Source organism: Mesocricetus auratus, unplaced genomic scaffold, assembly GCF_017639785.1.
Source record: "Mesocricetus auratus isolate SY011 unplaced genomic scaffold, BCM_Maur_2.0 Super-Scaffold_100676, whole genome shotgun sequence".
Taxonomy (NCBI): Eukaryota; Metazoa; Chordata; class Mammalia; order Rodentia; family Cricetidae; genus Mesocricetus; species Mesocricetus auratus.
Genome location: NW_024429266.1, coordinates 21,641,371 through 21,668,083, shown reverse-complemented (window position 1 = coordinate 21,668,083; position 26,713 = coordinate 21,641,371). Strand labels below are relative to the sequence as shown.

The 26,713-nt window shown below is 37.9% G+C and overlaps 1 protein-coding gene across 1 annotated transcript in view; it reads right to left on the bottom strand.

Annotated features, from left to right (window-relative positions):
* The window catches only part of Atf6 (activating transcription factor 6), a 152,696-nt gene that overhangs the window by 55,569 nt on the left and 70,414 nt on the right, over window positions 1–26,713 (bottom strand). Inside the window, exons 12-15 of the mRNA XM_040739028.1 lie at window positions 22,390–22,503; window positions 21,755–21,854; window positions 19,285–19,352; window positions 17,191–17,305 (exon numbers count right to left, since the gene is read on the bottom strand). Of these exons, the coding sequence (XP_040594962.1) occupies window positions 17,191–17,305; window positions 19,285–19,352; window positions 21,755–21,854; window positions 22,390–22,503 (397 nt within the window). The remainder of the gene's footprint in view (window positions 1–17,190; window positions 17,306–19,284; window positions 19,353–21,754; window positions 21,855–22,389; window positions 22,504–26,713) is intronic.

Here is a 26,713-nt window from a genome sequence, read left to right as displayed (position 1 = left end):
TAAAAGACAAAATTATGTGGATCGATCTGAATAAGAAATAATTTTTCAATGATCACTTAGAATTCCTTTCTGTCTTACTGATTTTCCTTCTTAGCACTTATCACACACTAATATTTATTGCATATTCACTTATATATTTGCTTAGTATCTGTCTTTAGAACATAAACTCTAAAATGCAAGCTCCTTTTTCCCCATCATTGTATATTTTGTTACAAAAACAGTCAGGAACAAGATGGCTATTCAGTAAATACTTTGTTGGAGGAATGACAGTAAAACTGATTACAGCTCCTCATTAAATAACAACTCTGAAGACAGAGGCACTTAGAAGAGCTTTTAAAAATATATATACATAAATAGCAATTACTCAAAAGACAGTTACAACTTAGATAAAGGTGTCTGAAAAATAAAACCAACTCTTCAAAAGATGTGAGGAAATATACCTTTTGAAGGAGAAAAATCTATTATGCTCTGAGAATTTCTCATATTTTTTTCTCTTGAAGATAAAAAAATTGACCAATAGTCAGAAATAGGGTGGAGACATTTCCCACTGTGATTCAGCTTCTTGGAGATGCTTGTTCCACAGTAAAATTAGTATTTATGATGTAGTAGGTGGAAAATATACTTTCATTGGTTTACATTTTAAAACTAGGCATACAGCACATAAAACTGAAGTAAAAGAAATTTAAATGTTGTTTAAAACTAGGCACAATGCACATAATAAAATGGAAGTAAACTTTTAAATGCTATTTTGAACTTTTTGTTGTAATAAACATTAATAGCTAATACCATATGCTCTTAGTCTAAGATGAATGCAAACTTGCTAAAATAATTGTGAAATGATAGTGGTTTTCATTTGACAAGGAACTTGGCTGACTGTAAAAGAAACTAGTTATTAGTTTCATTTTTTTGTGCATGTGTGTCATGTATGCACATTCATGTGTGTAGTGATCACATGTGCATACGTGTGTGGAGGCCAGAGGCCACTCTTGGGTGTCAATCCTCAGGCGCCATCCACTTTGTTTTTAAGACAATTTCTCACTGGCCAGGGACTTGCCAGGTAGTCTGGCTAGTCTGGTTGGCTAGTAAGCTCCTGGCCCCACCAGTCTCTGTCTCCTTGGTGCTGGGATTACCATACCTGGCATTTTTACATCTCCTTTAATGGTCAAACACAGGAACTTATACTTGAACAGCAAGCATGTTTATCAATACAACTATTTCCCCACCCCTATACTTGCTAAAAAATAAACTTTATAACTAAAAAGACATGCCCTAAAGCCTCAGCATAAGTGAAGCTGCTTCTTCAGAACAGATGAACAACTTTATAACATGAATTCAATTATCTTAATAACTCTTTAAACCTATGTACTCATCTGGATAAGTTCATGTCCCATTAGTCATATGACACCCCCTCTAATATCAGCATAAAAAGGCCAGATGAATGACTATATAGTTTCTAATTTTCAGTTGATGTCATTAAATGCATTCAAATGGATGTGATGTAGTCAATCTGAAAAGTCCTAGGAAGAGCTAGAACATGTGTCCACTATCACTCAGTTGTCTGTACTCTAGCTCTGTAACTTCTGTAGACATGACATCAGCCCACTGTCACTTGACTGTCTATAATCTCTGTAACTAGCTCTATAACTTCTGTAGACAAGTGAAATGAACATTGAATTAGAATCAGTACAAGAAATATTTAAAATAATTCTAAAATTGGACCAGTGGGCATGGATACTTGCCACGAAGCCTAACCACCTGAGTTCAACCTCCAGGACCCACAGGCAGAAGCGGACCAACTCCTCCCTCCAGGTCTCACGAGCAGAAGGGCACCAACTCCCTCAAGCATTTTGGAAACAGGTGTTCCTTATAAAGTTCTGTGTCCCATTCCTCTAAATCTTAAAAAGGGGTAAGATCTAAATTTTTCAATCAAATGTTTATAAATCCAGTTATGTAATAGAGTAAACCTTGAACACAACTACTGTAAAATATCTTGCAATTTTAATACCATGCAAATGTTCAGGCTGTTGATGAGGAAAGAATATAATAAAAATGAATCTTTCTGGGGAGTGACCATAGATGATTTCTGCCAAATCTAAAGGAAACAAACACTTCTGCCCTGTCTCATCCACTTACTGGCTCTTTGTACAGGAGCCCTGCTTCAAAGGTCACCCCCTCAAAGCAGAGAAATAAACATGTATTGAGTTCAGAACAGTGACAATGCTGGATATAGTGTTTCATTTAAATTTCCTAACAACCTAGGAGAGGTAACCGCTATTATTCCTGTATTAGTGGTAAGGACACTGGAGTTGTGGACAGTATCTTCCCAGAGACCTGCAGCTTGTAAGCACAACAATGCTGGCTAAAACCCAGATCTTCCTGACTTCATGCTACATGATTCTAACACGAGAAAGAAAAGACCTAGAGACTGGCATTAGGGTTCAAGCTTCAAGCTGAAGATCAGAAAAGCAAAGTAGCTGGTCACTAGCTCTTACTCTACCTCACACTGAAAGGTGTTCCTGGCTCCATCACACAACAGATTGTAACCTCTCCTCAGCATGGCTTAAGACTTCAATGTCTTCCTATCTTCAGTGTGGCTGGAGAATGAATCCCTGACACTGACTACTGAAGACCCTGCTCCTACCTTTTATACCCCACTAGTGCTGGGATTAAAAGCGTATGATTCCAGGGGCTGAGATCATCTTTGTGTGAGCTGTTTCTCTTTAGGACTGGATCACTCTTGTGTAGATCTGGGTGGCCTTGAACTCACAGAGATCCATCTACCTCTTAATTCTAAATCCTAGGATTAAAAGTGTGTACCACCACCTTCTAGCTTCTGGCTGCTGGGATTAAAGTCGTGTATCACCACTGCTTAATCTCTATATCTTGAGGCTCTATTGCTTTCTGAATAATCAGGCAAGCTTTAATAAATCATAAATAATATATCATCACACATGATTACCTACAAAAATATGTTGCACCAGCCCCTGCCAACAATCTTGTGTTTTTCCACTAAACTGAAAAGTACCAAACATTTTTCTTATTTCTCAACAAGATTGCACAATGCTATACATTAAACTATACTCAGCTATTATCCTATTCTTTAAGTCACTGTTCAGAGGAAATACATATTAATACATATTTTTAAAGATTCCTTCTAAAATTTTACTATGAAGCTCTTTTTTAACTAAGTTGAGAAATAAAGCACTAATGGATCAGAGAAGAGCAGACAGCTCCCACAAGAACCTTGTTTTTTAGTTTCTCTTACTTTACAAGCATTTCTTAACCCATATGTATTTCTCTAGTCTGGTTTCTAGAATTTTGGTTTGGCAATATCCTCTGCCCTTTACATGGTTGCTGTAATTATCTATAGTATATGTTATATTTCCAAAGAATATTTAACTAACACTTCATTGGTTGAGTCTGAAGGCAGGACACTTGAGGTTGAGGGAGTTCAACCACAAGACATCCTTTTATGAAGCTCCAGGAACTAGTACAAACTTACCAAGCCAAAGACAACTGGCAGTCTGGCGTAACCTTTTAAACTTGCCTTTGCTGTCATTCTTAAAAAAAAAAAAAAGACAGTGGACAGTGGACAAAAGCACAGCACTGAACGTCATATAATACTGGATTTCTACAGCAAAAGGTAAACTCTGAGTCACAAGTTGCACATATGTAAAAACTGACTCAATGGCCAACAAGATGTCTCAGCAGAAACAGTACTTGCTACCAGGCCCCATGATCTGAGTTTGATCCCCAGGACTCAAATGATAAAAAAAGAGAACCAACTCCTGAATGTTGTCTCCTGATGTCCATACACACACCACAGTATGCAGGTGCCCCCCCACCCCCACACACAAAATTTAAAATATAAAGATTACCTCAAAATGCACCTAAGTGAAAAACAGGAAACTACAAGTGTTTTAGAAGAAAAGCTATATGACACCATCTTTGTGAACTGGAGTTGGCAATACTTTATGAAGCAGCAAGAGCACAACTCATAAAATAAAAAGACGACAAACTGATTTCATCAAAACTGGGAATTTCTGCTCTTAAAAATATTGAAAAGATTATAGATGTGAGTGCATGCATGTGTGCATGATTGTGATCTTGCATGTGTGGTGTGTATGGTGTGAAAGCACAGAATGTACAATTTAGTTTATCATTTACTGCCTATATATTAAAAAGGCTTTTAAAAATAAACTTCACCCACCGGGCAGTGGTGGCACACGCCTTTAATCCCAGCACTCGGGAGACAGAGGCAGGTGGATCTCTGTGAGTTTGAGGCCAGGCTGGACTGACAGCCTCCAAAACAATACAGAGAAACCCTGTCTCGTAAAACCAAAAAATAAATAAATAAATAAACTTCACCCTAAAAAACGTACAACATTGCACAGCTACAAAACTTTACTTTCAATTCTAATGATGAATGATGTTAAATAATAGATCTTTGCTTTACCTTGTAACAGATAATTAAATTCAAATCAGTCGCAGTTTTTATTCTCAAAGGAAATGAGAATTTTCCAAGAGGTTCAGTTCTTTGGAATGCTACAAAGGTTAATGAATCAAACAGTGATGGAACAAAAATTAAAGATGGATACCAAATATTCAAATATTACAATACCATAAAATTAAATTTTTATTTACTTTGAAAAAGATACTAGACATGTCAAGTGGAATTCAAAAATATTATTTATAAGTAATAATTTATTCTGTAAGTGCTTATGAAGTTTTTATTTCTAACAACTGGAACTTGGGAAAGATGAACAAGATGAGGGAGAAAGAAAAGGAAATAGCACTTTTCCAAGACATAACAGAAACAGAAGGAAAACAAGATGCAATATAAAGATGTGCTAATTCAGGTATGCTATCATGCCTCGTAGAATATCCCTGTCCCCCAAGAACTATGATATCATAGCTTTAGGTAAAATCTTTTACAGCAATCAGGAATTGGCCTAGTCGTTAAGGCTCCAGAAAGATTCCCCTGTACAGGACAGCCCCTTCTTAAGACTAATTAGTGTGTGCTGTCACAGCACCACATATTTACCTTGTATGCCACAACTGTCATATTGCATTATACTTAATTACATGTATTTCATTCTCTAGATTACAAACACCTTGAATGCAGAACTATATAGCCCCACATTTTTTTTCATTGTGTTGTCAAGGTTTCAGTTTAACCTCCGTATTCCATATTACAAACTGGCACTCTACCAAAGCTCAACAACCTATTTACTCTCCCATGCTTACCATTCCACTGGCTTAAACAACCACTTCAGACTCACTGTGTTGCTCTTCAGAACTCACTGATCTCCTCCAGCATCTTCACACTCAGTTGACAACATCACATTATATTTCCCTGGTATAACAGAAAGCTTCAGAGAGACTTCTCTCGTCATCCTAGAATACAGCATCCCATACTCTCCTAGCCTCTATCAGCAGAGGGGAAAGGCAAGACTGAGAGTGTAGTCAGTAGCAGCTCACTTGCCTGACATATGAAAATGCCTGGGCTGGAAGGGGCAGTGAAGAGGAGGAGACCAATGGAGACAAACTTTTAGAAAGGATAATTCTTCTACTTGTCTGAATCCTACACTTCTTTAACATTGTTCTTTCCTATGTACTGATTCATTCTTCAGACATATACAGCTAGTGCTACAGTTAACAAACAAACAAACAAACAAACAAACAAACACACTTGTTCTGTTTCCTTTTATCCTTTGAGAGGTAAATTCTTAGCAGTTATACTATTCTCACGACCTAATGCATCCTTAAGCCTTTAACTTTCACTTCTACCACTAAAGGCTCTTGTTAAAGATAACAATGACTTTCCCACTAATATACCCAGGACACACTTACTTTCATCAGAGAGTTCACTGCTTACCCCTATAGTCTCCCCCTCTTGGCTTTCCAAACTTACAGCCTACTCTCTTTCAGTCTCCTTGCTGGCTCCTCCTCTAACAGTCCAAACTCCAATTCTACCTCCCCTGTACTCCTTCTATACCTTCTTCCTTGGAGAGTCCATATGCCCATTGATTTCAATGAGGTAAGGTGAAAATTCCTAAAATGCTTTTTTTAAAAAAAAGCTCAGTTGATCACTCTAAGGCTTAGAGTCAGAGCCAACAGTCTTTTGTATTGGACACACTCCCTTGAATGAGTGAGCATTTATACCAAACACATAATTCTTCCCACCCCAAATCTCTCAACTTTACTACATGGTAGGCTCTGCTGTACCCCAAGGCTTTTTGAAGCTCTAGGAAATTTTTATTTAAATTTGAAGAAAAACCACAGGACAAGCAAGTTGTAAATCTTGGCGACTGCCTGAAGAGGAAGATAGAGTAAAGAGAAATGGCCATGTCATTTGAGTTAAACTGGCACAGAAGTCACCAGCATGGCGGACAAGCAGGCACATGATGAGGAGGGGATTGTTGGAGAAAGAATGAAGCCCAGAATCTTGGGGACAGCATGCCTGAAAAGGGACAGGACGAAGAAAGGAAGTTACACTTTTCTGAGTAATTCAGACTCGCAAAGCTGCAAGAGTGCAGCTTGATGAGCGCAGTTGAAAAATCCACTTAGCATAAAACTCCACTGTCATCAAGTCACCTGAGAGCCTTTCACTTGTTCTCTCTGCTCAACTTGTGCCTTTTCTTCAAAGGCATTCTTCATGCAATGACAGTCACTCTACAGAGATTTATTTCAAGGCACTGTGTAATCAGGCACAGACAACTTTAGATGAATCACCCAAAAAATAGTCTACACTTTAAGATGACAATTTTTTCTTAATTTTTAACATAGTAAGTGTTACACAGGGAATAAAATGTTAACACAGTTCTATCCTTTTAGGACATCACAGACACATATGCACAGGCATCTGGAACTAATCAGTTTGGGGCTTAGGTTAAAATGATACAAACATCTTTGGAAAATAATTGCCTCTGTCCACATATCACCAAGGTTAGTCTCTCATACATGAATCATGAGGATCCTACTGGAACCTCCCGAGGGCAGAGCAGTACTCAGCCTCGTGAAAATGCATTGAATTCACTCATTTTGAAAGACTGTTTTCTACAGTCAGCAAGGCAGAGATGGCCCTGGTGAAAATGCTCCAGAATTGGGCAGATAGCTCAGTCACTGAAGAATTTGCTATGTGAGCATGAAGACCAGAGATTGCTCACTAGTGAGTCAGTGGGGAAGATCTGGGAAGAGTTGGGGAAGGGAAAGAGTATATTATATGAAATCAGATTATATGAAAAAAAGCTTTTTATTCAATAATAAAAAAAAGTTAGGCACTGTGGTATGTGCTTGTAATTCCAGTATGGGGTGGGGAGGTGAAGCAGACAGGAAGACCTCTGGTGTTCAGTTTCCTGGCCAGCTAGTTCAACCTAATCAGTGAGTTCCAGGCCTAACACATACACACAACTGCTCAAGAAGCTGCTCTATTACTCATTTTCTATCACATTATGGTGATGGTAAAAATTAATTTAAAGATAGTATTAAATTGGTGGATTTGTTCATTCACTTATTTCTTGTTGAATATGTGCTACACACCCGGCACTGTGCTATGTAGTGGGGATAGAAAGAAGACTAAAGCAGAGAGGTTTCTTGCCCTCAGTATATTTAAACCGTAGCAGAGACAATAGACATGGAGCCAACACTCAAAGTAATTAGTTAGATGTAAGGCTCCAACTTAGAGTTAGTTACATATCCTGCTAGACTCTGGTGGGGTTCTCATATTATAGATGCTACAGTTCTTCAAACAGGACCTTTAAAGTACATTAGCAACAATGTGTGGGAATAAATCATGCAATTAATAGACAAGGTTTTTCAGGAAAAAAATGAAATGTCAAGGTTTAACACTGCTGAAGGTGTCAAAAGTTAGTTAATAACTAAGAGTCCAAAATGAACAAGTCACTGCAAGTACAGGGAGGAAATGGAAACAACCCAAGTATTTAGACCATAATCATAAATCATAGACATTTCCTATAACATAATAATTGCTTCCTTTATAACTAAGTTTTGTGACATCCCCAAAAGGCGTGTATCACGTTCTGTTGAAAAATAAAATAATTTCATGAGCTACTTTGCTTGAAACTATATATAAACTTAACTAGAAACAGTTCTATTGCCTTTTATATTTTAAAAACTTTTTCCCATTACTCATAACCATCTCATTCATGACTTGGAAGACTTTTGATATCTCAGGAACACTTTAAACATTATTTTATTTTTTAATCTGGTTTTAATCCCATATACTCTTTTTCTTTGTAGTTCTACTGCAAATAAACAAAAACTTTTCAACTTTCTCCATGGTTTGCTTTAAACATAAAAACATTAATACAGATGAGGAACAAACATTGTGTTGACTTTGTTTAATTTCCTTCAGAACATCTATCAAGCACAAAACATAACTCTGTTCTTACATCTGTATGTACACAAACCAGTCACAATGGTCTCTGTCTGTAGGGAGAAAGTGCTTGCCTAGCACAGACAAATCCCAGAGGAGTTGCCATGCAAGCATTGGGGTTGGGGTTCTGTTTCCTTTAACTATGCCCAGGCTATCATTTCTTCCACTCAATGCCATATTTACCAAACACTCCATTTGATCTCTTTCATATTCTCTCTCATTTCTAGTGTGGATTCTGTTCTGATTACCATGAATTGTAATCACCGTCACCAGTGATTTCTTACTCTCTGGGAGATGTGTAACATCTGATGTTGTTGACTACCTCTTTCTTAAGCCCTTCTTCCTTCACCTTCAGATTTTAGACAAAATAAACAAGTTGATGTTTTCTTTTTTATCTATCCTCTACTCTTCCATTCCTCCTCCTGCGCTTCCATCGATTCCTTGTGTTTTCCTGCTTGCACTTATTCTTCCTACACAATAATTTATCATAGCAAGTAGCCTGGTTTCCCGAAAGGGCTTTGCCTCGGTCTTGTTCTCTTTGGAAATAAATCAAAGCAACTCTAATGTGTTTTGGACACAGAGAGTAATAGAATGAAACTCCAAATTGATTGTTTTTAAAGACATGGAAATAAAAGCTTCAAAAAGGCAATGTAGGAAAATGATTAAGATCACAGACTCTGGAGTCAAACTTCCTAAGTTAAATTCTGGCTCTGCTACATTCAAATTATGTTACAGTAACCCTCTGTGCTTCAGTTTCCTAACCTGTAAAATGGGACAATACTTTCATTAAATGAATAAGAACTAAAGGTTGGTATACTGTGCACTGTAGGGGTATTAAGTAAATCATAAAACTGGCAACTACCACAAAATCAATTTTTTTGGTTTGTTTTTGTTTTTTCGAGACAGGGTCTCTCTGTGTTGTTTTAGAGCCTGTCCTGGAACCCGCTCTGTACACCAGGCTGGTCTTGAACTCACAGAGATTTGCCTGCCTCTGCCTCCCGAGTGCTGGGATTAAAGGTGTGCGCCACCAACACCCGGCCAAAATCAATTTTTTTAATACACAGACTACCTTTTAACTTGATATTTTGTTTTTTTTTTTCAAAACTCTTAAAATGTATTAACTCCATTAGACTGAACTACTTTAGCACATGGGGGAGTTTAAAGCAGTGGTACAGCCTTCTAAGTGGACAGTGTTCATATGCATACAAACAGGAAAGCAGAAAAATAAAAACATTTCTAGAGCTAAACTGAAAATGTCAGTCCCCTCTAACTTTCTCATTTTACAGATTAAAAAAAAGCTGAAGATATGAGGGATATGTGATTTGTCCAGAGTCACACAGTAAATATCAGTAAGAGGCACAATGGAAGCTAAACTGCAGGCCCTTACATTTTTCTTCATATACTCATGTGAAAAAGCATACATTCTTAGATTGTCTCTGTCTGTGAGGAAAAATTCTATCATTACAAAAACTCTGAAATTTAATGCAAGGGAAACTATCAAAATTTGGTCTATCGATTATTAAATTACCATTAATCATGCAAATAAACTAATTAATTAATGCATAAATTTTTTAGATAGGATCTCACTATGATACCAAGCCTAGCCTCAAGCTCACGAGTCTCTTGCCTCATCCTCCTGAGTGCCTGAATTTTAAGTATGAGTTTCTCAGTGTACAATCATTCGTTTATCTACTTACTTACTGTTGACTGGTTTGGGAGTTTTGTTTTGTTTTACAATGCAGGGTCTCACTAGGTACACCTGTACCTCCCAAGGGTTGGGATTAAAAGCACATACCACCACATCCTGTTACTGTTATTTTGAGACAGGGTTTTACTCAGCAGCCCAGAATGATCTAAAACTCATTATGTACAGCCCAGATTGGCCTTGAAGTCACTGCAATTCTCCTGCCTTAGCTTCCTAAGTAATAAGATTATAGATATGAGGGAACATCGACAGCCTTTGTTCTAATGCTTAATGGTTTTTGTTTTGTTTTGTTTTATATCTTAAAGCTATCTATCTAACCTCCTGCCTCAACTTTGTCATACATAAAACAGGATTCGAAATACTTACATGATTACATAAAAGGAGCTAATGAGATTATATATTACATATTATATTGAAACAACTTTATGAAGTATTAAGTGTGAATACATTAAAGATATCAGTTTATATATAATGAAATAAGAATGATTTATAAAAAGAACACTGCTGATATAATCATTAAGTAAACCTAATTTAAGCAAATACTTAAATAATAATTCTGCTCTATTGTTTTATAATGCACCTCAAGACTTGAATGAAAGCATGTTTAAGGAGAAAAATGAAGAAAGCATTCTAAACAAGGCATTTTTAAAAGGATTCTCTCTTCTGAGATATTTTTAAAAGTATAATTATTATTCCAAGATCATCTATTCATATTACTAGAATCTGGCTTGAAAGGTCATGGAAGTGGAGACAGGAAATGGCTGGCCTCTGAGATCCATGTGCATATTCACATTGTAAAATATTAGAAACGAAAGAGCAGCATCTTTTTAAAGCAAAGTTTATATACTTATTTTTTATTACTAAGGAAATTCCTCTCAGCCCTAAACACATATACACTAACACACACATATATACATATAATTGTTTTGTTACAAGCACATAATTATAATCTCTTAGTATGTTTTGTACATGAAATTTAAACTTTCTTCATGTGTTAGGAAATTAATATAGGAATTGCTTTTGTGGTCACCCATAGGAATAAACCTTTGGTAAGTATTTTGCATAAATAACACCACCAAGCAAACTTTGCAATTATTAGAACATTTCCTACAGTTTTAAGTTTCTGACTCATGTACTCAAATATGTTGTTTAAATCTATGCTAGTATGAAACAATAACCCTTCTCCAAAACTCAGAACAAAAGAGCAGACAGAGGTCTAAGAAATCCATCTGTTCCAAAATGCTTTCACAAAGTAACTTAAAGTTCTACTTGATGACACTGAACAGCATTAAATAACTTTTACTTGTATGGCTTAGATTAAAGACAAGACATAAAGCTGCTATAACTCTGGCTGAAGCAACCAGAAATTACAAGAGAGGCCAGTGCTACCTAAACTCTGCTGGTCTCAGCACCACTTTATTAGTTAGATCAGTAAAACAGTCATATTCTTTATGCCAAGCTGTAACACACACACACATACACACACACACACAGATTGACAGAGAGAGAGAGAGAGAGAGAGAGAGAGAGAGAGAGAGAGAGAGAGAGAGAGAGAGAGAGAGAGAGAGAGAGAGAGAGAGAGAGAGAGAGAGAGAAAGAGAGAAATGACCCAGAGACAGATACTGGGTTCAACCTGAAGATCAGGGAAGCAAAGCAGCCAAACTACCAAAGAGCTCTCATCACTACCTCAGGCTGAACGGGCTGATTTTGCTGCCTCTCCTCAGCATGGCTGGAGAATCCTCAATGTGACTGGAGAATGAATCCCTGATACTGACTACTGGAGACTCTGCTCCTGTCTTTTCTACCCATCTAGTGCTGGAATTAAAGGCTTTATGATCCCAGGTGCTGAGATCATCTTTGAGTGAGCTGTTTCTCTTTAGGAATGGATCAATCTTGTGTAGATCTGGGTGGCCTTAGATTCACAGAGATCTATCTATCTCTTAATCCTGAGTCCTAGAATTAAAGGTGTGTACCACTACCTCCTAGCTTCTGGCTGCTGCGATTAGAGGTTCGTGCCTGGCTTCTATGGCTTGTGTCTGACTTTGCTTTCTGAATCCTCAGGCAAGCTTTAATAAATCATAAATAATATATCACCACACCAAACAATGGAAAAACACCTTGTAAACAAAAGGTATGAAAACCAGTGCATTTCTAACACTGGGCTTCTCTCAGTGAAGCATGCCTACAATATCTATACTCAATACGCACTGATAGGCAGGCACTGTGCTACGTATCAGGGCAGTGATCAAAAAACTCATACTGCTTCCTGCCTTTAATATGGGTATAACACAGATGAGAGACAGTGTTTCAGGTTCAACAGCCGGGAATGGACATAAGAAAGATTTTGTAAAATAACAAAGCTAGTGTGTTGTAATAACGTTTATGGAGGGTCAAGGACCCATCCAGGCAAGCAAACATCTCTGAGGTGTGTGTACAGCAAAAGCTCAGGTTTTCTTACAAGTGTAGCCTTAAGTTTTTCTTTGCATAAGGCTTACCAAAAGAGAATGCATTTAAAACAACCCTATTTTCTTGGTTACAAAATGGATCATGAGCTAAGAAATCCACAACAGTCCTTCATACAAGACAGTAGCCAACTGTCTGATCATAACCATTTTCTGTCTAAGAAATCTGATTCAGCCATGTTTGAAAAAGACTATAGTAGAACCAATGGCGTTGCTGTCGAATCAGGAATAACCAACTCAGTTCTCCGTGGGGATTAGTGTACATGCTGAGTCATTTTCATGTGCTGCTTCAATTCCTATACGTCATACAGTAAGTCCCTGTTGCTTGAGGTAATACTTACAATCTACACCATATATATGCAATGTTCTCATAAACGTTTTACAAGCAATCAAGGAGTGAATCCTCCTCCAAATATGGTACTGTTTGGAGGAAGGAGAAATATCTCTGAGACAGGCATATAGCTAAAGCTCTGATCACCACTTACATCACACATGCATTTGAAACAACCGAGAAGACATAAAAGTATTTGTTTTTGATGTGAAGAACAGGTATTAAAAACAAAAATAAGCTAAAAATGCAAAAGTATTCCTAAACAATTATCTCATTTGATTAAGAAATATAGAATAAATGGGAATTACAGACATTCATTTATAACCAACTGAATAAAAGGGAACTTGTTCTTTCATCTGTTTCGGGATATTTGCAGTGTGTGAAGATGTGTTGCTGTGATTGGTTTAATAAAAAGCTGAATGGCCAATAGCTAGGCAGGAGAGATAGGTGGGACTCTGAGCAGACAGAGGAACTCAGAGGAAGAATCAGAGAAGTACAGAGTTTGCCATCAAGATGTAGAGGGTGTTGCACATATGATATGGAGAAGAGGTAATAACCCACATAGTAGAATGTAGATTAATATAAACAGGTTAATCTAAGCTATAAGAACTAATTGGGAACAAGCCTAAGATAAGATTAAGTTTTCATAACTAATAGTTGATCTCCATGTCATTATTTCGGGGCTGGCAGCCCAAAGAAAGTCCAACAAGAAAGCTTGATACACCCATCCCTCCCCATGCCCTGTTACTGGCATGAGTGTGTGGGTGTTGTATACACATGTGGGTGTGGGCTGGAGGCCAGAGATCTATATCAGGGGTCTTCCATAATGGCTCTCCACCTTATTTTTGAAACAAGGTCTTCCTTTCACTGGACACAGAGCTTGCTAATTTGGCTATGGACCAATAAGCTCAAGGGGTCCTCCTGTATCCGCTTTCCACTCCAGCACTGAGGTAATAGACACATGTTATCATGTCAAGTTTTTAAATGAATGCTGTGAACCTAGACTAGGGATCCATGTGCTATGCAGCAAGCATTTTACTAACTGATCACCTCTCTAGCCAGGAAACAGGTTCTTAAAGAGAAACTGCTGCAAGATTTGAAATCCTTTTTCCAGATACAACTGACTTGGAAAGAAACATCAATGCATGGCATTTCAAAGTTTAGCTATGGCCACAGCATTCCCTACCCTTTTCAGATTTTCTTTTCCTCCTCGTTAGTATCACTTTCCTACCTAACTTTACTCTTCCAAGGATCTGCTTCTGGCCATGCTCTGACTTGATTTTCCTATACACACTCTCCCTTAACAGCCCACACACATTGAGAAAAAGAAACACTGCATTTAATTTCATTTTTGTTATTTATGTATAGTTCGTTCAAAGTACCTTGGAAGTTTGAGAAAAGCTATTTTCCACCCCTGCCCCTCCAAATCGCACAAAAACAAGTTTAAAAGAAGAAAAAAGAAAAAAACTAACAGGAAAACAAGGTATGAATGTCTGTAAGTCAACAAAGAGACAAGAGCTTATTGTGCTGGAGGTAAAACACAGGCAGAAGAAAGTCAAAGCAACAGAAAAGGTTTTCCTGTCAGAATTTCTTTCTTGCTAACCTATGGTAGGAACTCAGTAGTTATCTAAAAGCATGTCTTCTTTAGAGAAAATAATGTCACCAGCACAACGGTTAGGAGATTAACAAGTGCAGGAGTGTGAGGTGTGAGGAGGAAACAAAAGTTTACGAGGGGCTTGGTGTATTACATAACGGTTCACTGGACAATCACCGATGCTCACATGTACTTGTGCAGCTATGGAGACATTTGGTTAGATATAGAAAAAGAAAGCAACCTGGCTGTGCTAGCGGCCTGACTCTAAGTGCCTGGCTCTTGCTAAGCAGAGGCTTGGGCTTCATTAGTTCCTTGTTCCTGAATGAATGTCCACTGCCATCATTTCAGTCAGTGGAACTAAGAACCCAAAATGAGCAAAGTTCTCCTACTCATGCCACACGATTTTCAACAAAACTTTGAGGAAATTATTTCACACCAAAAAGTGGAAGAAATGCCAACCATGAGGTAATCCATTACTTCTTGTATTTTCATCTTAGCAAGAGAAAAATGAGCAATCCAGGTATTTAGGGACTGGATTCCTGTCTCATGATACAGTTTATAGCCAATGCAATAAATTTAACTCCCTTTCCCCACTGTTAAAACGAGAGGGGGAAGGGAGGAAGTAAAGGAGAAAGAAAGAAGATGTTGTAGGTTTATATCTATATCTTCATAGATATAGATGATAAATTATAATTAGGAGATGAAAGAAACAGAATGTGTGACTGACCCTTCATTAAACTACCTGAACATTAAAGGAAGGAAGGAGAAATCAATAATTTTCCAACAGCACTGTCCATCACAAAAAAATGAGAAAAAGCTTTTTACATGTGTAGGGAAAAAAGTAATTCTTTTCTTTTTTTACAAAAGCATCATTTATCTTCTTTATATAAGAAAAACACCTAGTCTCCTTTAATAAAGTCTCTTCTTTCTCCACCCTCTTGTGTGTGTGTGTGTGTGTGTGTGTGTGTGTGTGTGTGTGTGTGTGTGTGTGTGTGTGTGTGTGTCCGTCCCTAGAAGGACATTATTAACAATGATTTCAACCCATGGTTGACAGCTGCTGACTCTACCATTTGCTATATTCTTTTGATCATATGAAGGCATATCCGGAACTACTTTTAAAATTTAAAAAGCTATTTGCAATTAAGACATGCTTCTGTAGTTAGTTCAGTAACACAGTCATGTATGTCAGCGCTCATCAGGTTCTTATAGAGTACAAGATCCATTTTTAAAGGTTTACTTTTCCTTTAACTAAACATAATTGTATCAACAGAAGAACAAATCCTTAGTTCTCATGAGCCAAGACAGTTGAAGCCTAATAAAATTCTGTTCTCAGTTTCCTCCTTGCCACTCGAAAGGCTGGTAAAGAAATATTCTAATTGTTTGGGAGAACAAGATGAGCATAGGGTTTTTTTTTTTTAAAAGGTTGTGATCATCAGATGCCATAGTTAAAGTATTCCAAATCTCCTGGTATATCTGATAATAACTGGAAATACACACACACATGCACGCACGCACACACTCACCTGTCACATCTGATCTTAGTTTTCAAGAGCCATTTTCCCTATTCCTGAAACCCTAAGCCACCACTAATTTCTAATTTAGAAAAACATTTAAGTATTCCACTGACAAATTCTGTGACAGTGACTGGCGACAGCAACTAAAGGCAAAAGGCATTCTACTGTTAGTGAATACTCATTTCTAACCCTAACCCCCTATAGTTTGTTCTTTATAAATAAGTGGCTTGGGCAACTAGAGAGATGGCTCAGTGGTTAGAAGTGCTTATTGTTCTTGCAGAGGACCTGAGTTCAGTTCCCAACACCCACATCAGGTAGCTTATAACTGCTTGTAACTCCAGCTGCAAGGGATGACTTCTTCCGTAAGTTGTCTTGGTTGTGATGTTTTATCACAGCAATGAAAGCAACTAATAGAGCACTCATGTACATATCAAATATACAATTAAAAACAAAATAGATTTAAAAAAGAAATGGCAGGGGAGTGAGAGGGAACTGGGACTGACATGTAAAACAAGCTTGTTTCTAATTTAAATAAAAAATAGAAAAAAAAGGAAATAGCTTGAGGTACAAATCACTGAGGGGCTCCAATCATGTCTGTTTTCCTGGTTAACGCCGAGCACTCAAGGGACTGTAAGATGGAAACTCTATGAAGAACATACTGCTCATTGATAGGAAAAGCCGATGGGCTGTAAGTGTCTGTGCTTTTTCATGTAGTCTAACATTTTTAACATTCATACTGTAAGCTTATACAACCTGACATTATCTAACATTATCTTCACCAACAAATGTAAACGTTTAATGAAGAAATAAAAAAGAAACAAAACACTCGAGAACATAGATTTAAACACCGTAATTACCAAATAGGCATTGGCTTAAAATGAATATTAGGAAATGGTGTTTTTACTTTCCCTTTGGTTAGAAGCAAACAGAAGGAATAAAAATGCAGGCGTGGTTTGTGTTTCCTAATGCACAATATGTAGCCTGACATCTGTGCACGTTCAGCTTCTTCAAGCGCTGCCCAGCTCATGCGTCTGCATCCGTCACAGCACTGCCTCGCTGCTGCACTCACACCACTGACTCCATCTGGCCTTCTACCACCTCTGTACCTTCCGCAAGCTCAGTCTGGGGCCGTTTTACTCAGCAGGTGTTCAAAAACGCGCGCTTTATTCTTTCAAAATGAACTTACCCTTCGAAATGATACGACATAAAATGTGTCCCCCCGCCTGCGGATGGCTTCGAAGAAGCCTTGGTAACTTCCCGGTGAAGCATAGTACACTTGCAGCTCATTCCCAGAGTTCCTACTGACATGAGAAGACATAAAATATCATTACTATTCAAACATGTGAGTCTTTCCAGTCTAAGGCCACATCTGAATCTAAAGAATGTCTTTCAGTCAAAACAGTAGCATTTTAACAACAATTTTTACTCTTTTATCTTGTTTTAATTGGCACATATTTATGAGGTGCCATATGTTCTGCTACTTTTTGTTTTGTTTTGTTTTTTGTTTTTGTTTTTTTTGAGACAGGGTTTCTCTGTATTTTTTTGGAGGCTGTCCTGGAACTAGCTCTGTAGACCAGGCTGGCCTCGAACTCACAGAGATCCACCTGCCTCTGCCTCCCGAGTGCTGGGATTAAAGGCGTGCGCCACCACCGCCCGGAGAGATTTTTTTTTTTTAAATCAAACAGACAGGATCTGAAGTTTAGTTCTACCACTTAGTTCATGACTTTGAAAATTATTTTTAAAAAAAAAATTTAACTCTCCACCCTTTTCATATGTAAAATATACTTTGGAATCATTATATAAATTTAAAGATAAGATGTATATAAAGCATCCAGCCAGGGTGGACAAGATGGCTCAGCAGGTAAAAGCACCTGCCACACAACTCTATGACTGAATTCAATCTGCAGAATCACATAAAAAAAAGCTGGATTAAGCCAGGCAGTGGTGGTGCACTTGGAAGGCAGAAACAGGTAGATCTCACAGCCAGAGCTACCCAGTAAAACCAGATCTCAAAAATCCAAACAAAAAGCTAACCAAAGGCCACACTGTAATGCCAGTGCTACTATCGAGATATGAGCAGCCAAGACAGAAGAATCACCAGGGAGTTTGTGGGCCAGAACAGCATGGAGTTCACGGTATGACAGAAACAAGAGTGACCCTGAATTAGGTGGAAGGAGGGAACTAACTCCCCAGAGTTTTTCTGACTTTACTTTTCCTCTGACTTCATTACACACACACACACACACACAATTAATATTTTTTAAAATGTGTTCACTCAATAAGATACCTACAAAAGAGGAAAGGGGCAATACCTCTCTCCCTGAAGCTTATAAAACAGAAAAAAATCAAGAACAAGAAAGCACCATGTACTTAGGATTTTCAGCAAAATTACACTGAAAAACATTCTGAGTAAATCTGTATTTAAGAGAGTTAAGAGAGGTGATCTTGTTTTGGGATCACTAACAAGTGGTATATGTTAATTTGAACTGATATAAAAGTTGTAGAAGAGCACAAAAAGGAGGCATTAACTTCAATATCACTAACATACAACACAGTACTCTCTCATATATGGATTTTAGACATAGATCTGGGGAGTGCCAGCCTACAATCCTATTACCAGAGAGTCTGGGAAACAGAAACTTCATTTACTGGCTGGTTAAGTACTGAGCTGAACTCAAGAAAGCCAGTATCAGAGAGGGAGGACTGATGATCAAAGGGATTAAGACTGGGCTGGTTGAACCCCCAGAAACAGCTGACCAGACAAAGGTTAACTCTTGATTCCCAGGCATCAGCCTGGGAATCCAGCATGGGACTGATCAAGACCCCCTGAATCTGGGTGTCAGTGAGGAGGCATAGGTAATCTATTGAGCCTTGGACAGCAGATCAGTACCCATCCCAAGTATACACACGGTCTCTGGACTCCCATAGAACAATGTGAGGTGCACTCTCACCCTGAACTCTTGGGGAAGGGTCTAGGCCCTGCCCTATATGAAATGACAGACTATGGACACCCCCATGGAGGGCCTCACCCTCCCTGGGGGAATGAGGGATAATGGGGGGGATGGGGGAGGGCACGGGTGGAGGGGAGGGAAAGGGAGAGGGACCTCGTACTGACTTGTGAAGCAACCTTGTTTCTTATCTAAATTTAAAATGGAAAATAAAAAAAAATATTAATAAAAAAAAAGTTGTAGAAGAGCACAAAAAGGAGGCATTAACTTCAATATCACTAACATACAACACAGTTCAAGCTCTGTGGCCAAGAGCTTCCACACCTTCTTACCTGATGCTAGTGGTTTCTGTGTACTGGACAGCCATCAGCTGAGAATTTGAGCCCTGCTCCAGAGCACCCTGGAAAAGAGAAAGAGATTTAGGAAATAGCACAAAAAACTTCCAATACTGATTCATACTTGGATTTGTTGCTTAGAATCTTTCAAGTCATACTATAAGCTAAGAATACATACATATATATATATATATATATATATATATATATATATATATATATATATTTTTTTTTTTTTTTTTTTGGTTTTTCGAGACAGGGTTTCCCTGTATTATTTTGGACTCTGTCCTGGAACTCGCTCTGTAGACCAGGCTGGTCTCGAATTCACAGAGATCCGCCTGCCTCTGCCTCCCAAGTGCTGGGATTAAAGGCGTGCGCAACCAACGCCCAGCTTCTGAGAATATATCTTACACTGTCTTATTAAGACATTCAAGTACTTTCCACAAAGTTTACAGAAAGAATGAGAGAATTCAGTTCAACTACTCTGAGTTTATGACCAAGCTGTACAAGTATTACTGGGCATGTAACAACTTTCATTTGTCAAAAATTATGTTACATACAAATTCCTAAGAAATAGGGAAGGTGGAGCCTGGAGAGATGACTCAGAGGTTAAAAGTTCAATTCCTAACAATCACATGGTGGCTCACAACCATCTATAATGAGGTCTGGTGCACTCTTCTGGCATGCAGGTGTATATGCAGGCAGAACACTATATATATATAATAAAATTAAATTAATTTTAAAAAAAGAAATAGGAAAGGCTCAAAATGAAACAAAATTTCCACTATTCACCAAGTTACACACAAATTCCTCACAACCTATTGGTTGTATCTCATGAAAGGCATCTAACCTATGACTCCCTTGGCCAGAGAACAATTCAGTATGGAACCATCAGTGGCCAACATGTTACACTAGAAACTTGTATTTCAAATGGCATTTGTTCTGTCATCTATCCTCTTAAATTCCCGGGGAGTTTTGTAAGCTAACTTTTAGGACAATCTAGTAAGGGTATCAGAATTCAAAGGTATATTACTATTATTACATTATAAAGTGAGCTTATTGTAACTTCACAAGAATAAGTATTTTTGATATGTAATAGTTTAATCATAATTCTCCTGAAATTTGTTATTATTGTGTTCATACACTCATCTTTACATGAAGTAGGGCTCCAAAATTAGGTTTTTGATTTCCTTTAAGAGGCTCAGGGTTTGACTGGGGGTAAAAGTTCTATAAACACTAAAGGTTTAAGGGAGGAATAAGGAGAATAAGTCTCTTTGGTAAGTGGAACCAATGTGCAAGGACGACTTTGAGGTTTCCACTTTCGGGATCCACACCAAGGGCCTTATTTGGCAATTGTTAGTGATTAGCATATACATCCATGCATAAGCAATGATAGTCAGTTTAGGAAGCCTCTCAGTCCTCAGATCAACTGCCATGCTATAGTAGTACTGGTATAAAGATAACCTTACTTCACTGAATAATGGCCTCAAGCTCAAGAGAAATGATGCTGGAGATTTTACTACAGAATACTGTTATAAATGCTCTATTATTGCTGTTGGTCTCTTACTGACTTAACTTAGAAATTAACCCTTATCCTAGTTATGTGTGGATTGTGAAAAATACTATACACAGGGTCTGCTACTTTCCATGTCACATCATCACAGTCTATCTTGGAATAATATTTTGACAGTATAAAAACTTTGCTATAATCTCAGCATTCAGAAGGCAGAGACAGGCGACTCTCTGTGAGCTCAAGACCAGCAGCGTCTATATAGTAAGTGCCAGGCCAGCCAGGGATAGCTGGTGAGACCCTGTGTCAAACAAACAACTTAGTTATACAATTCTACTTGACGCTCCCTTTTTATTTTTATAAGCTGTTTTTATTCTTGCTTTAAAAATTCAAGTTACTGAGATATGTATGTTTGGGGGGTATAGGTGTGTTGGGGGTACAGGATACACAGACTTTATTTTCTTATGGTCTTAAGTCAGCACTACCATTAACCTGTAATGGAACATGTCTAAGTTTGAAAGTGCCTCCATGGTATGTTCTTCCCTACAATATGCCATGTGTCTTCAACACCCTCTTTGAAAAGCTCTAAGAAGCGGTGGGGGAGAGAGTGGGGGACAAACATTATTTTTTATTGTACTACCTGTGCTGACAGCGAGGCTGGGGGAAGAGAGGAAAGAGAAGGAGGGAGAGAAAGAGGGAGGAAGGGAGGGAAAGAGGGGGAGAGCAGGAGGAAGCAGCACTGTGCCTGACCAGGAAATACTGCTGCTGCTGTAAGTAAGAGCTGAACTAAGGGCTACAAAAGCTGGGGAGTGGTTTCAGTGGCAATGGCTGCTGCAGCAGAAGCAGCCACAATGAGAAAGAAAAGTTTCCAAATCTTCCTGGGAAGAAAGCAGCTCCACTGGGAGAAGGTTCCTAGCAACTGTGCTGTCATTTCTTCAAACACAAGCAGAAACAAACCTGAAGGATGCGGGTTTTCTGTTGGTTATTTATCATTCTTCTTGATTTGGTCCTTTCCACTTCATGTCTATGAACCCAGCCTCGAAGTTCATGGTTCAACCTGTAAAACAAATTAATCAAATTTATTTAATAGAAGTTAACTGTCTTACTTTTTTGTTGGAAACTAATTTAATCGTTCTATAGGACCCAAAGAGCAGCCAACATACCTGACTACTCAACAATGCCTTTTCATTTGAAAAAAAAAGAAAGCTAAGACATGTAATATTGTTTTTAATAAGACATGAATTGTAATAAGGCAACCTCCTCAATTATGAATTCAAAACTCAAAGAAATAAGAGTCAAATATTATCTTCGTAATTTGAAAAAAAAAAAGATGCTGTGTGCTGAGAATATTATGTCCACAAGTTTAGCCTTGCCCTGAGTTCATCCTTTAGTTTTCAAATGAAACACAAAAAGACAGGCAATCAGCACATTACACAGATCCATCACCATCTCTGCCAGGCTGGTAGAGAAACCAGACAACTGACAGGCCTACAAAGATTCAACAAGTAACCCAGATTCTCTTGGTGTCTTAGTAGCCTGAAGAAAGGCGTGGGCGGCCATGCAGGTGTCTCTGCAAAAACCCACAGACTCACCTGAGAGACTCTGTTGTGTTAATCAGGGGCTGACACGGAGGTGGAGGGATATAAAGCAGCGGTTCTTCTGTTAGCACCATTAAAGCTTTGTCATTTGAGACAGAGTGATCATATCTGAAACAAACACATAGAAAAGTGTTTCCTTGCATCATAATGTTCTTTTTCTTGAGACAAGGTTTCTCTGTGTAGCTTTGGAGCCTGTCCTGGAACTAGCTCTTGTAGACCAAGCTGGTCTCAAACTCATAGAGATTCACCTGCCTCTGCCTCCCGAGTGCTGGGATTAAAGGCGTGCACCACCACCAACTGGCGTGTTCTTAAGTTTTTTATATAAGATGATCTGAGTTTATAATTAGATATACTAAAATACAAAAAAAGGACATACAAAATTGAACATGGTTAAGATTCATACTTTTCATTTATTCATTTACTAGATACTGCCCATGTGCTGGGTAATCCAAGAGACAGAAAGAGAAGTCTCTATTCTCAAAGACCTAACAGTGAAGACAGATCAAACACAAGAAAACAAATACATAAAACTCAACAAAACTGTGCTAAGTATTGTAAAAGAAACACAGGACTCAAATAGCACAGTTTGGCAGTGTCTACTTTAGATAAATAGTCCAAGGCAGAGATGGTATTAAGTGACAAGAAGAAACCAGCTGCATAGAAACCATGAGAAGCATATACTAGACAGAAGCAAGTGAGAAAAAAAGCTGACTCAAGAAACACAGATGACTGCTGAAGAGCTGTATGCAAGTGGGACAGACATACGAGGAAGTTGGAAAGACAGAGACCAAGTCATAATTAGGACTTGCTGAATAAAAGAGAAGTCGCAAAGTGACATGCCTCATTTTACCCTTGCGCCTTAAAATCTCACCAACAATAAACATTAGTTAAACAAGGAAAGGGACAAAATCCATTGTGCACATTAAGTTTGAAATGCTAAGAGAAAAAGTCAAAGAGAAAACTGGATTGTGAGTATGTGTATGAGATGTCTGACCTGGATGGAAACAGGAATGTGAGAGTCAATCTTGCATATAGACATGGAGTCTGTAGTACGAATGAGTCACTTTAGCAGAAAGAAAACCAAGTTCAAACTGCAAAGCTTGGGATTTGCACAAAGGAGAAGCCTACAAAGAAAATCAGAAAGGAAGCAAGGAAGACTGAGGGAGTGAGCATGATAATCTTGTACAAGGGAGGTGAAGGCAGGAGGCTCACAAGTTCAAAGCCACCCTGTGATACAAAGCAAGAATTTGTCTCAATTAACCAGGGGCTGGGGAAAAACTCAGTGGTAGAGTACTTGCCTATACAAGGCCCTGCACTGAATCCCTAACACCACAAAAGACTTAACAAGCAGCAGCAAACAAACAAACAAAAAGATTAAAATAATGTAACAAAGCAAAAGGAAAGCACTTTAAGGAGTGATTCGCTTAGCCAAATGTTGAAGAAAGTTCAAGATGAACACATGGGTGACCATTAAATTTGGGCACAATGAAAACACATGCCCTCCCCCCAACACACACACCTAGCAAGTGGAAAACTCATTTCAGAAAAAAAAGCAATGATTTCTGAGTACGGCATACATGGAGGGAAAAGAAGTGAAAGCTGAAGTTATATGAAACATCCCCCCTCTACTGGTTGCACTCAGAAGGCTCCTCATGTCCTCTCTTCCAGCAAGTAAGATTTACAGAGGTAAAATGTCTGGAATAAAACAAATACTGACAGGAAAAGATATCAGCCTAGAACTGAGCTGGTAGTGCCTGTAAATGCAATACCATTCTGAATGTAGTTAAGAAGCCACTGCTGCAACAAAAACAGAGGCTTATGCACACCCACACACCTGTCCCATATGTCATTTGAAAATCACCCCTTTATACTTAACAAAAACAGGAACTCTATAGTCACATAAACAAAATCCAAAATTGCTTTCAAAACTATATTTTGACTGTAATTTTCCTTCCATATGATAAATTCTAGTAATGCTTTCGGCACATCTTGCTGGCTAACTTTGTTCTAACAGACAAAAAAATAGAAAAGAAAATTTTGATTAAAAAATCTGATAGAAGAAATGTAAGAGTAGGTTGGATGGTGTTAACGGGGAAAGGAAGGGGAGAATCTAAGCCAGCGTGCATTCTGGAAATAATCAGACCTTCTTTAACCCAAAGACAGAGTTCTGGCCTGTTTGCAATTCATTCTGTACAAACAGAAGAAATTTCAGCAAATACATCACCAAAAGAAAGTGCAATGCTAGGGAGCAAGAGTTAATGAGAATTCTTAGACTAAAGACAAGTTGTAAGTTGTGGCTGATGCTTTCAGTAGAAACCATACTTTCCTGCTTACTAGAAAGCAACTGCCACTTAAGCCTGATGTTCTACATCCTGAGGTAATAATTATTACTAACTTCCTCTATATTACCAATATTCTTTCCAGAAAGTGCCTATATTACCAATATTCTTTCTAAAAAGTATCCCACTTACTTTGGCTGATAAATTACACTGCTACAAATACAGATATGTACATATACATATACTTCTAACATTGAAACAAGAATCTATATGCAACTACAATTTGCTAATGGTAATGTGTTAATGAAAAACAAATAGAACATTTAAACAATACGATTATCTATCCCACATTTGAACCATAAATCTCCTATACTGAAACAAAAATGAGGCATTTAAAAATACAGATTATGATATAGAAAACTTGAACAGGCCAATAATAAATAAGAAGATCAAATTTGTAATAAAAAGTCCCTAGCATGCCAGCTATCCAAAAGCCGAGATAGGGAGATAGGTAACTTAATGAGACCCTTTCCAAAAATAGAGATGAGAAGGGGTGGGGAGGAGGAGGAGGAGGAGGGAGAGGAGGAGGAGGAAGAGGAAGAAGAGGAAGAAGAACAAGAAAAAGAAGAAGAAGAAGAAGAAGAAGAAGAAGAAGAAGAAGAAGAAGAAGAAAAAGAAACTAAAATAAATTTGCCTCAAACTAGTCCAAAGAACTGAAAGAAAGGAAACCCTTACAAAGTTGTTCTACCCTGACATCAAGACCCCAAAAAACACATTCAAAAAAGGAATGCACAGACCAAAATTCCTGATGATCATAGCTATTAAAATTCTCAACAAAATACCAGCAACTCAAATCCAACATATCAAAAAAATTATACAATATAATTTATTACAAAAATGCAAGGATGGCTCAATATGCACAAATAAAAATGTAACATACTATATCAACAGAATGGGAAATAAAAACTTTATGATTGTCTCAAAAGATGAAGATAAAGCCCAAATGACAGACCATAGCCAACATTATACTAATGAGAAAAATCTGAAATATTTTATTCTAAACTCAGGAGCAAATGTACATCTATCTGTATGCACATGTTTACTCCAGCACTAGTCACAATAGCCAAGATATGGAAATTAATCTAAGTGTCCACTGATGGATGGATAAAGAAAACACAGATACTAAAATAATACTCATTCATAAAAATGATGGAAATTTTGCCATTTTCACCGACATGTATGGAATTATAGTACAATGCATTAAGGGAAATAAGACACAGGAAAAATATATTTTCTCATTTATATGTGCTGTGGAATAATCCTTCTGTACACTGTGAACAGCAGGGACAGCCAAACTAAGAATGCCAGAAGAAAGAAGGGTGGAGAAGAGTCACCAGGAGACACAGAGGGAACAAGACATACTGGAGGACACGTAGAGCCACAAACTATAAATGCCAGAAGAAAGAAGGGTGGAGAAGAGTCACAAGGAGACACAGAGGGAACAAGACATGCTGGAGGACACGTAGAGCCACGAGCCATGTGGCAATACATAGATTAATAAAAACAGGTTAATTTAAGTTGTAAGAGTTAGTAAGTAATAAGCCTGAGCTATTGAGTGAGCATTTGTAATTACTATAAACCTCAGTGTGTTTTGTTGGTAGCTGCTGGAAGGACAGAAACTTCTGTCAACAGATACTAAAATAATATTCATAAAAATGACTGAAATTTTCACCAACATAGATAGAATTTCAGGAAAATATATTAAGGGAAATAAGGCACAAGAAAAATATGTTTTTTCACTTATACATAGTAGCTAAAAAATCTGCTATCACAGAAATATAAAATACAATCACGTACATCAGAGTCTAAGAAGGTAAGGGGGAGAGAAAACATGGAAGGAGAGTCATTAATGGGTCTCAGAGTAAGATCGGATAAGAGGGATCATTTTAAATGCTCTGCAGCACAGAAGACTATGGTTGATCACAATGCCTCAAACATTTCAACATCCTTTGTACAGAAAAGTATGAATGCTCTCAACA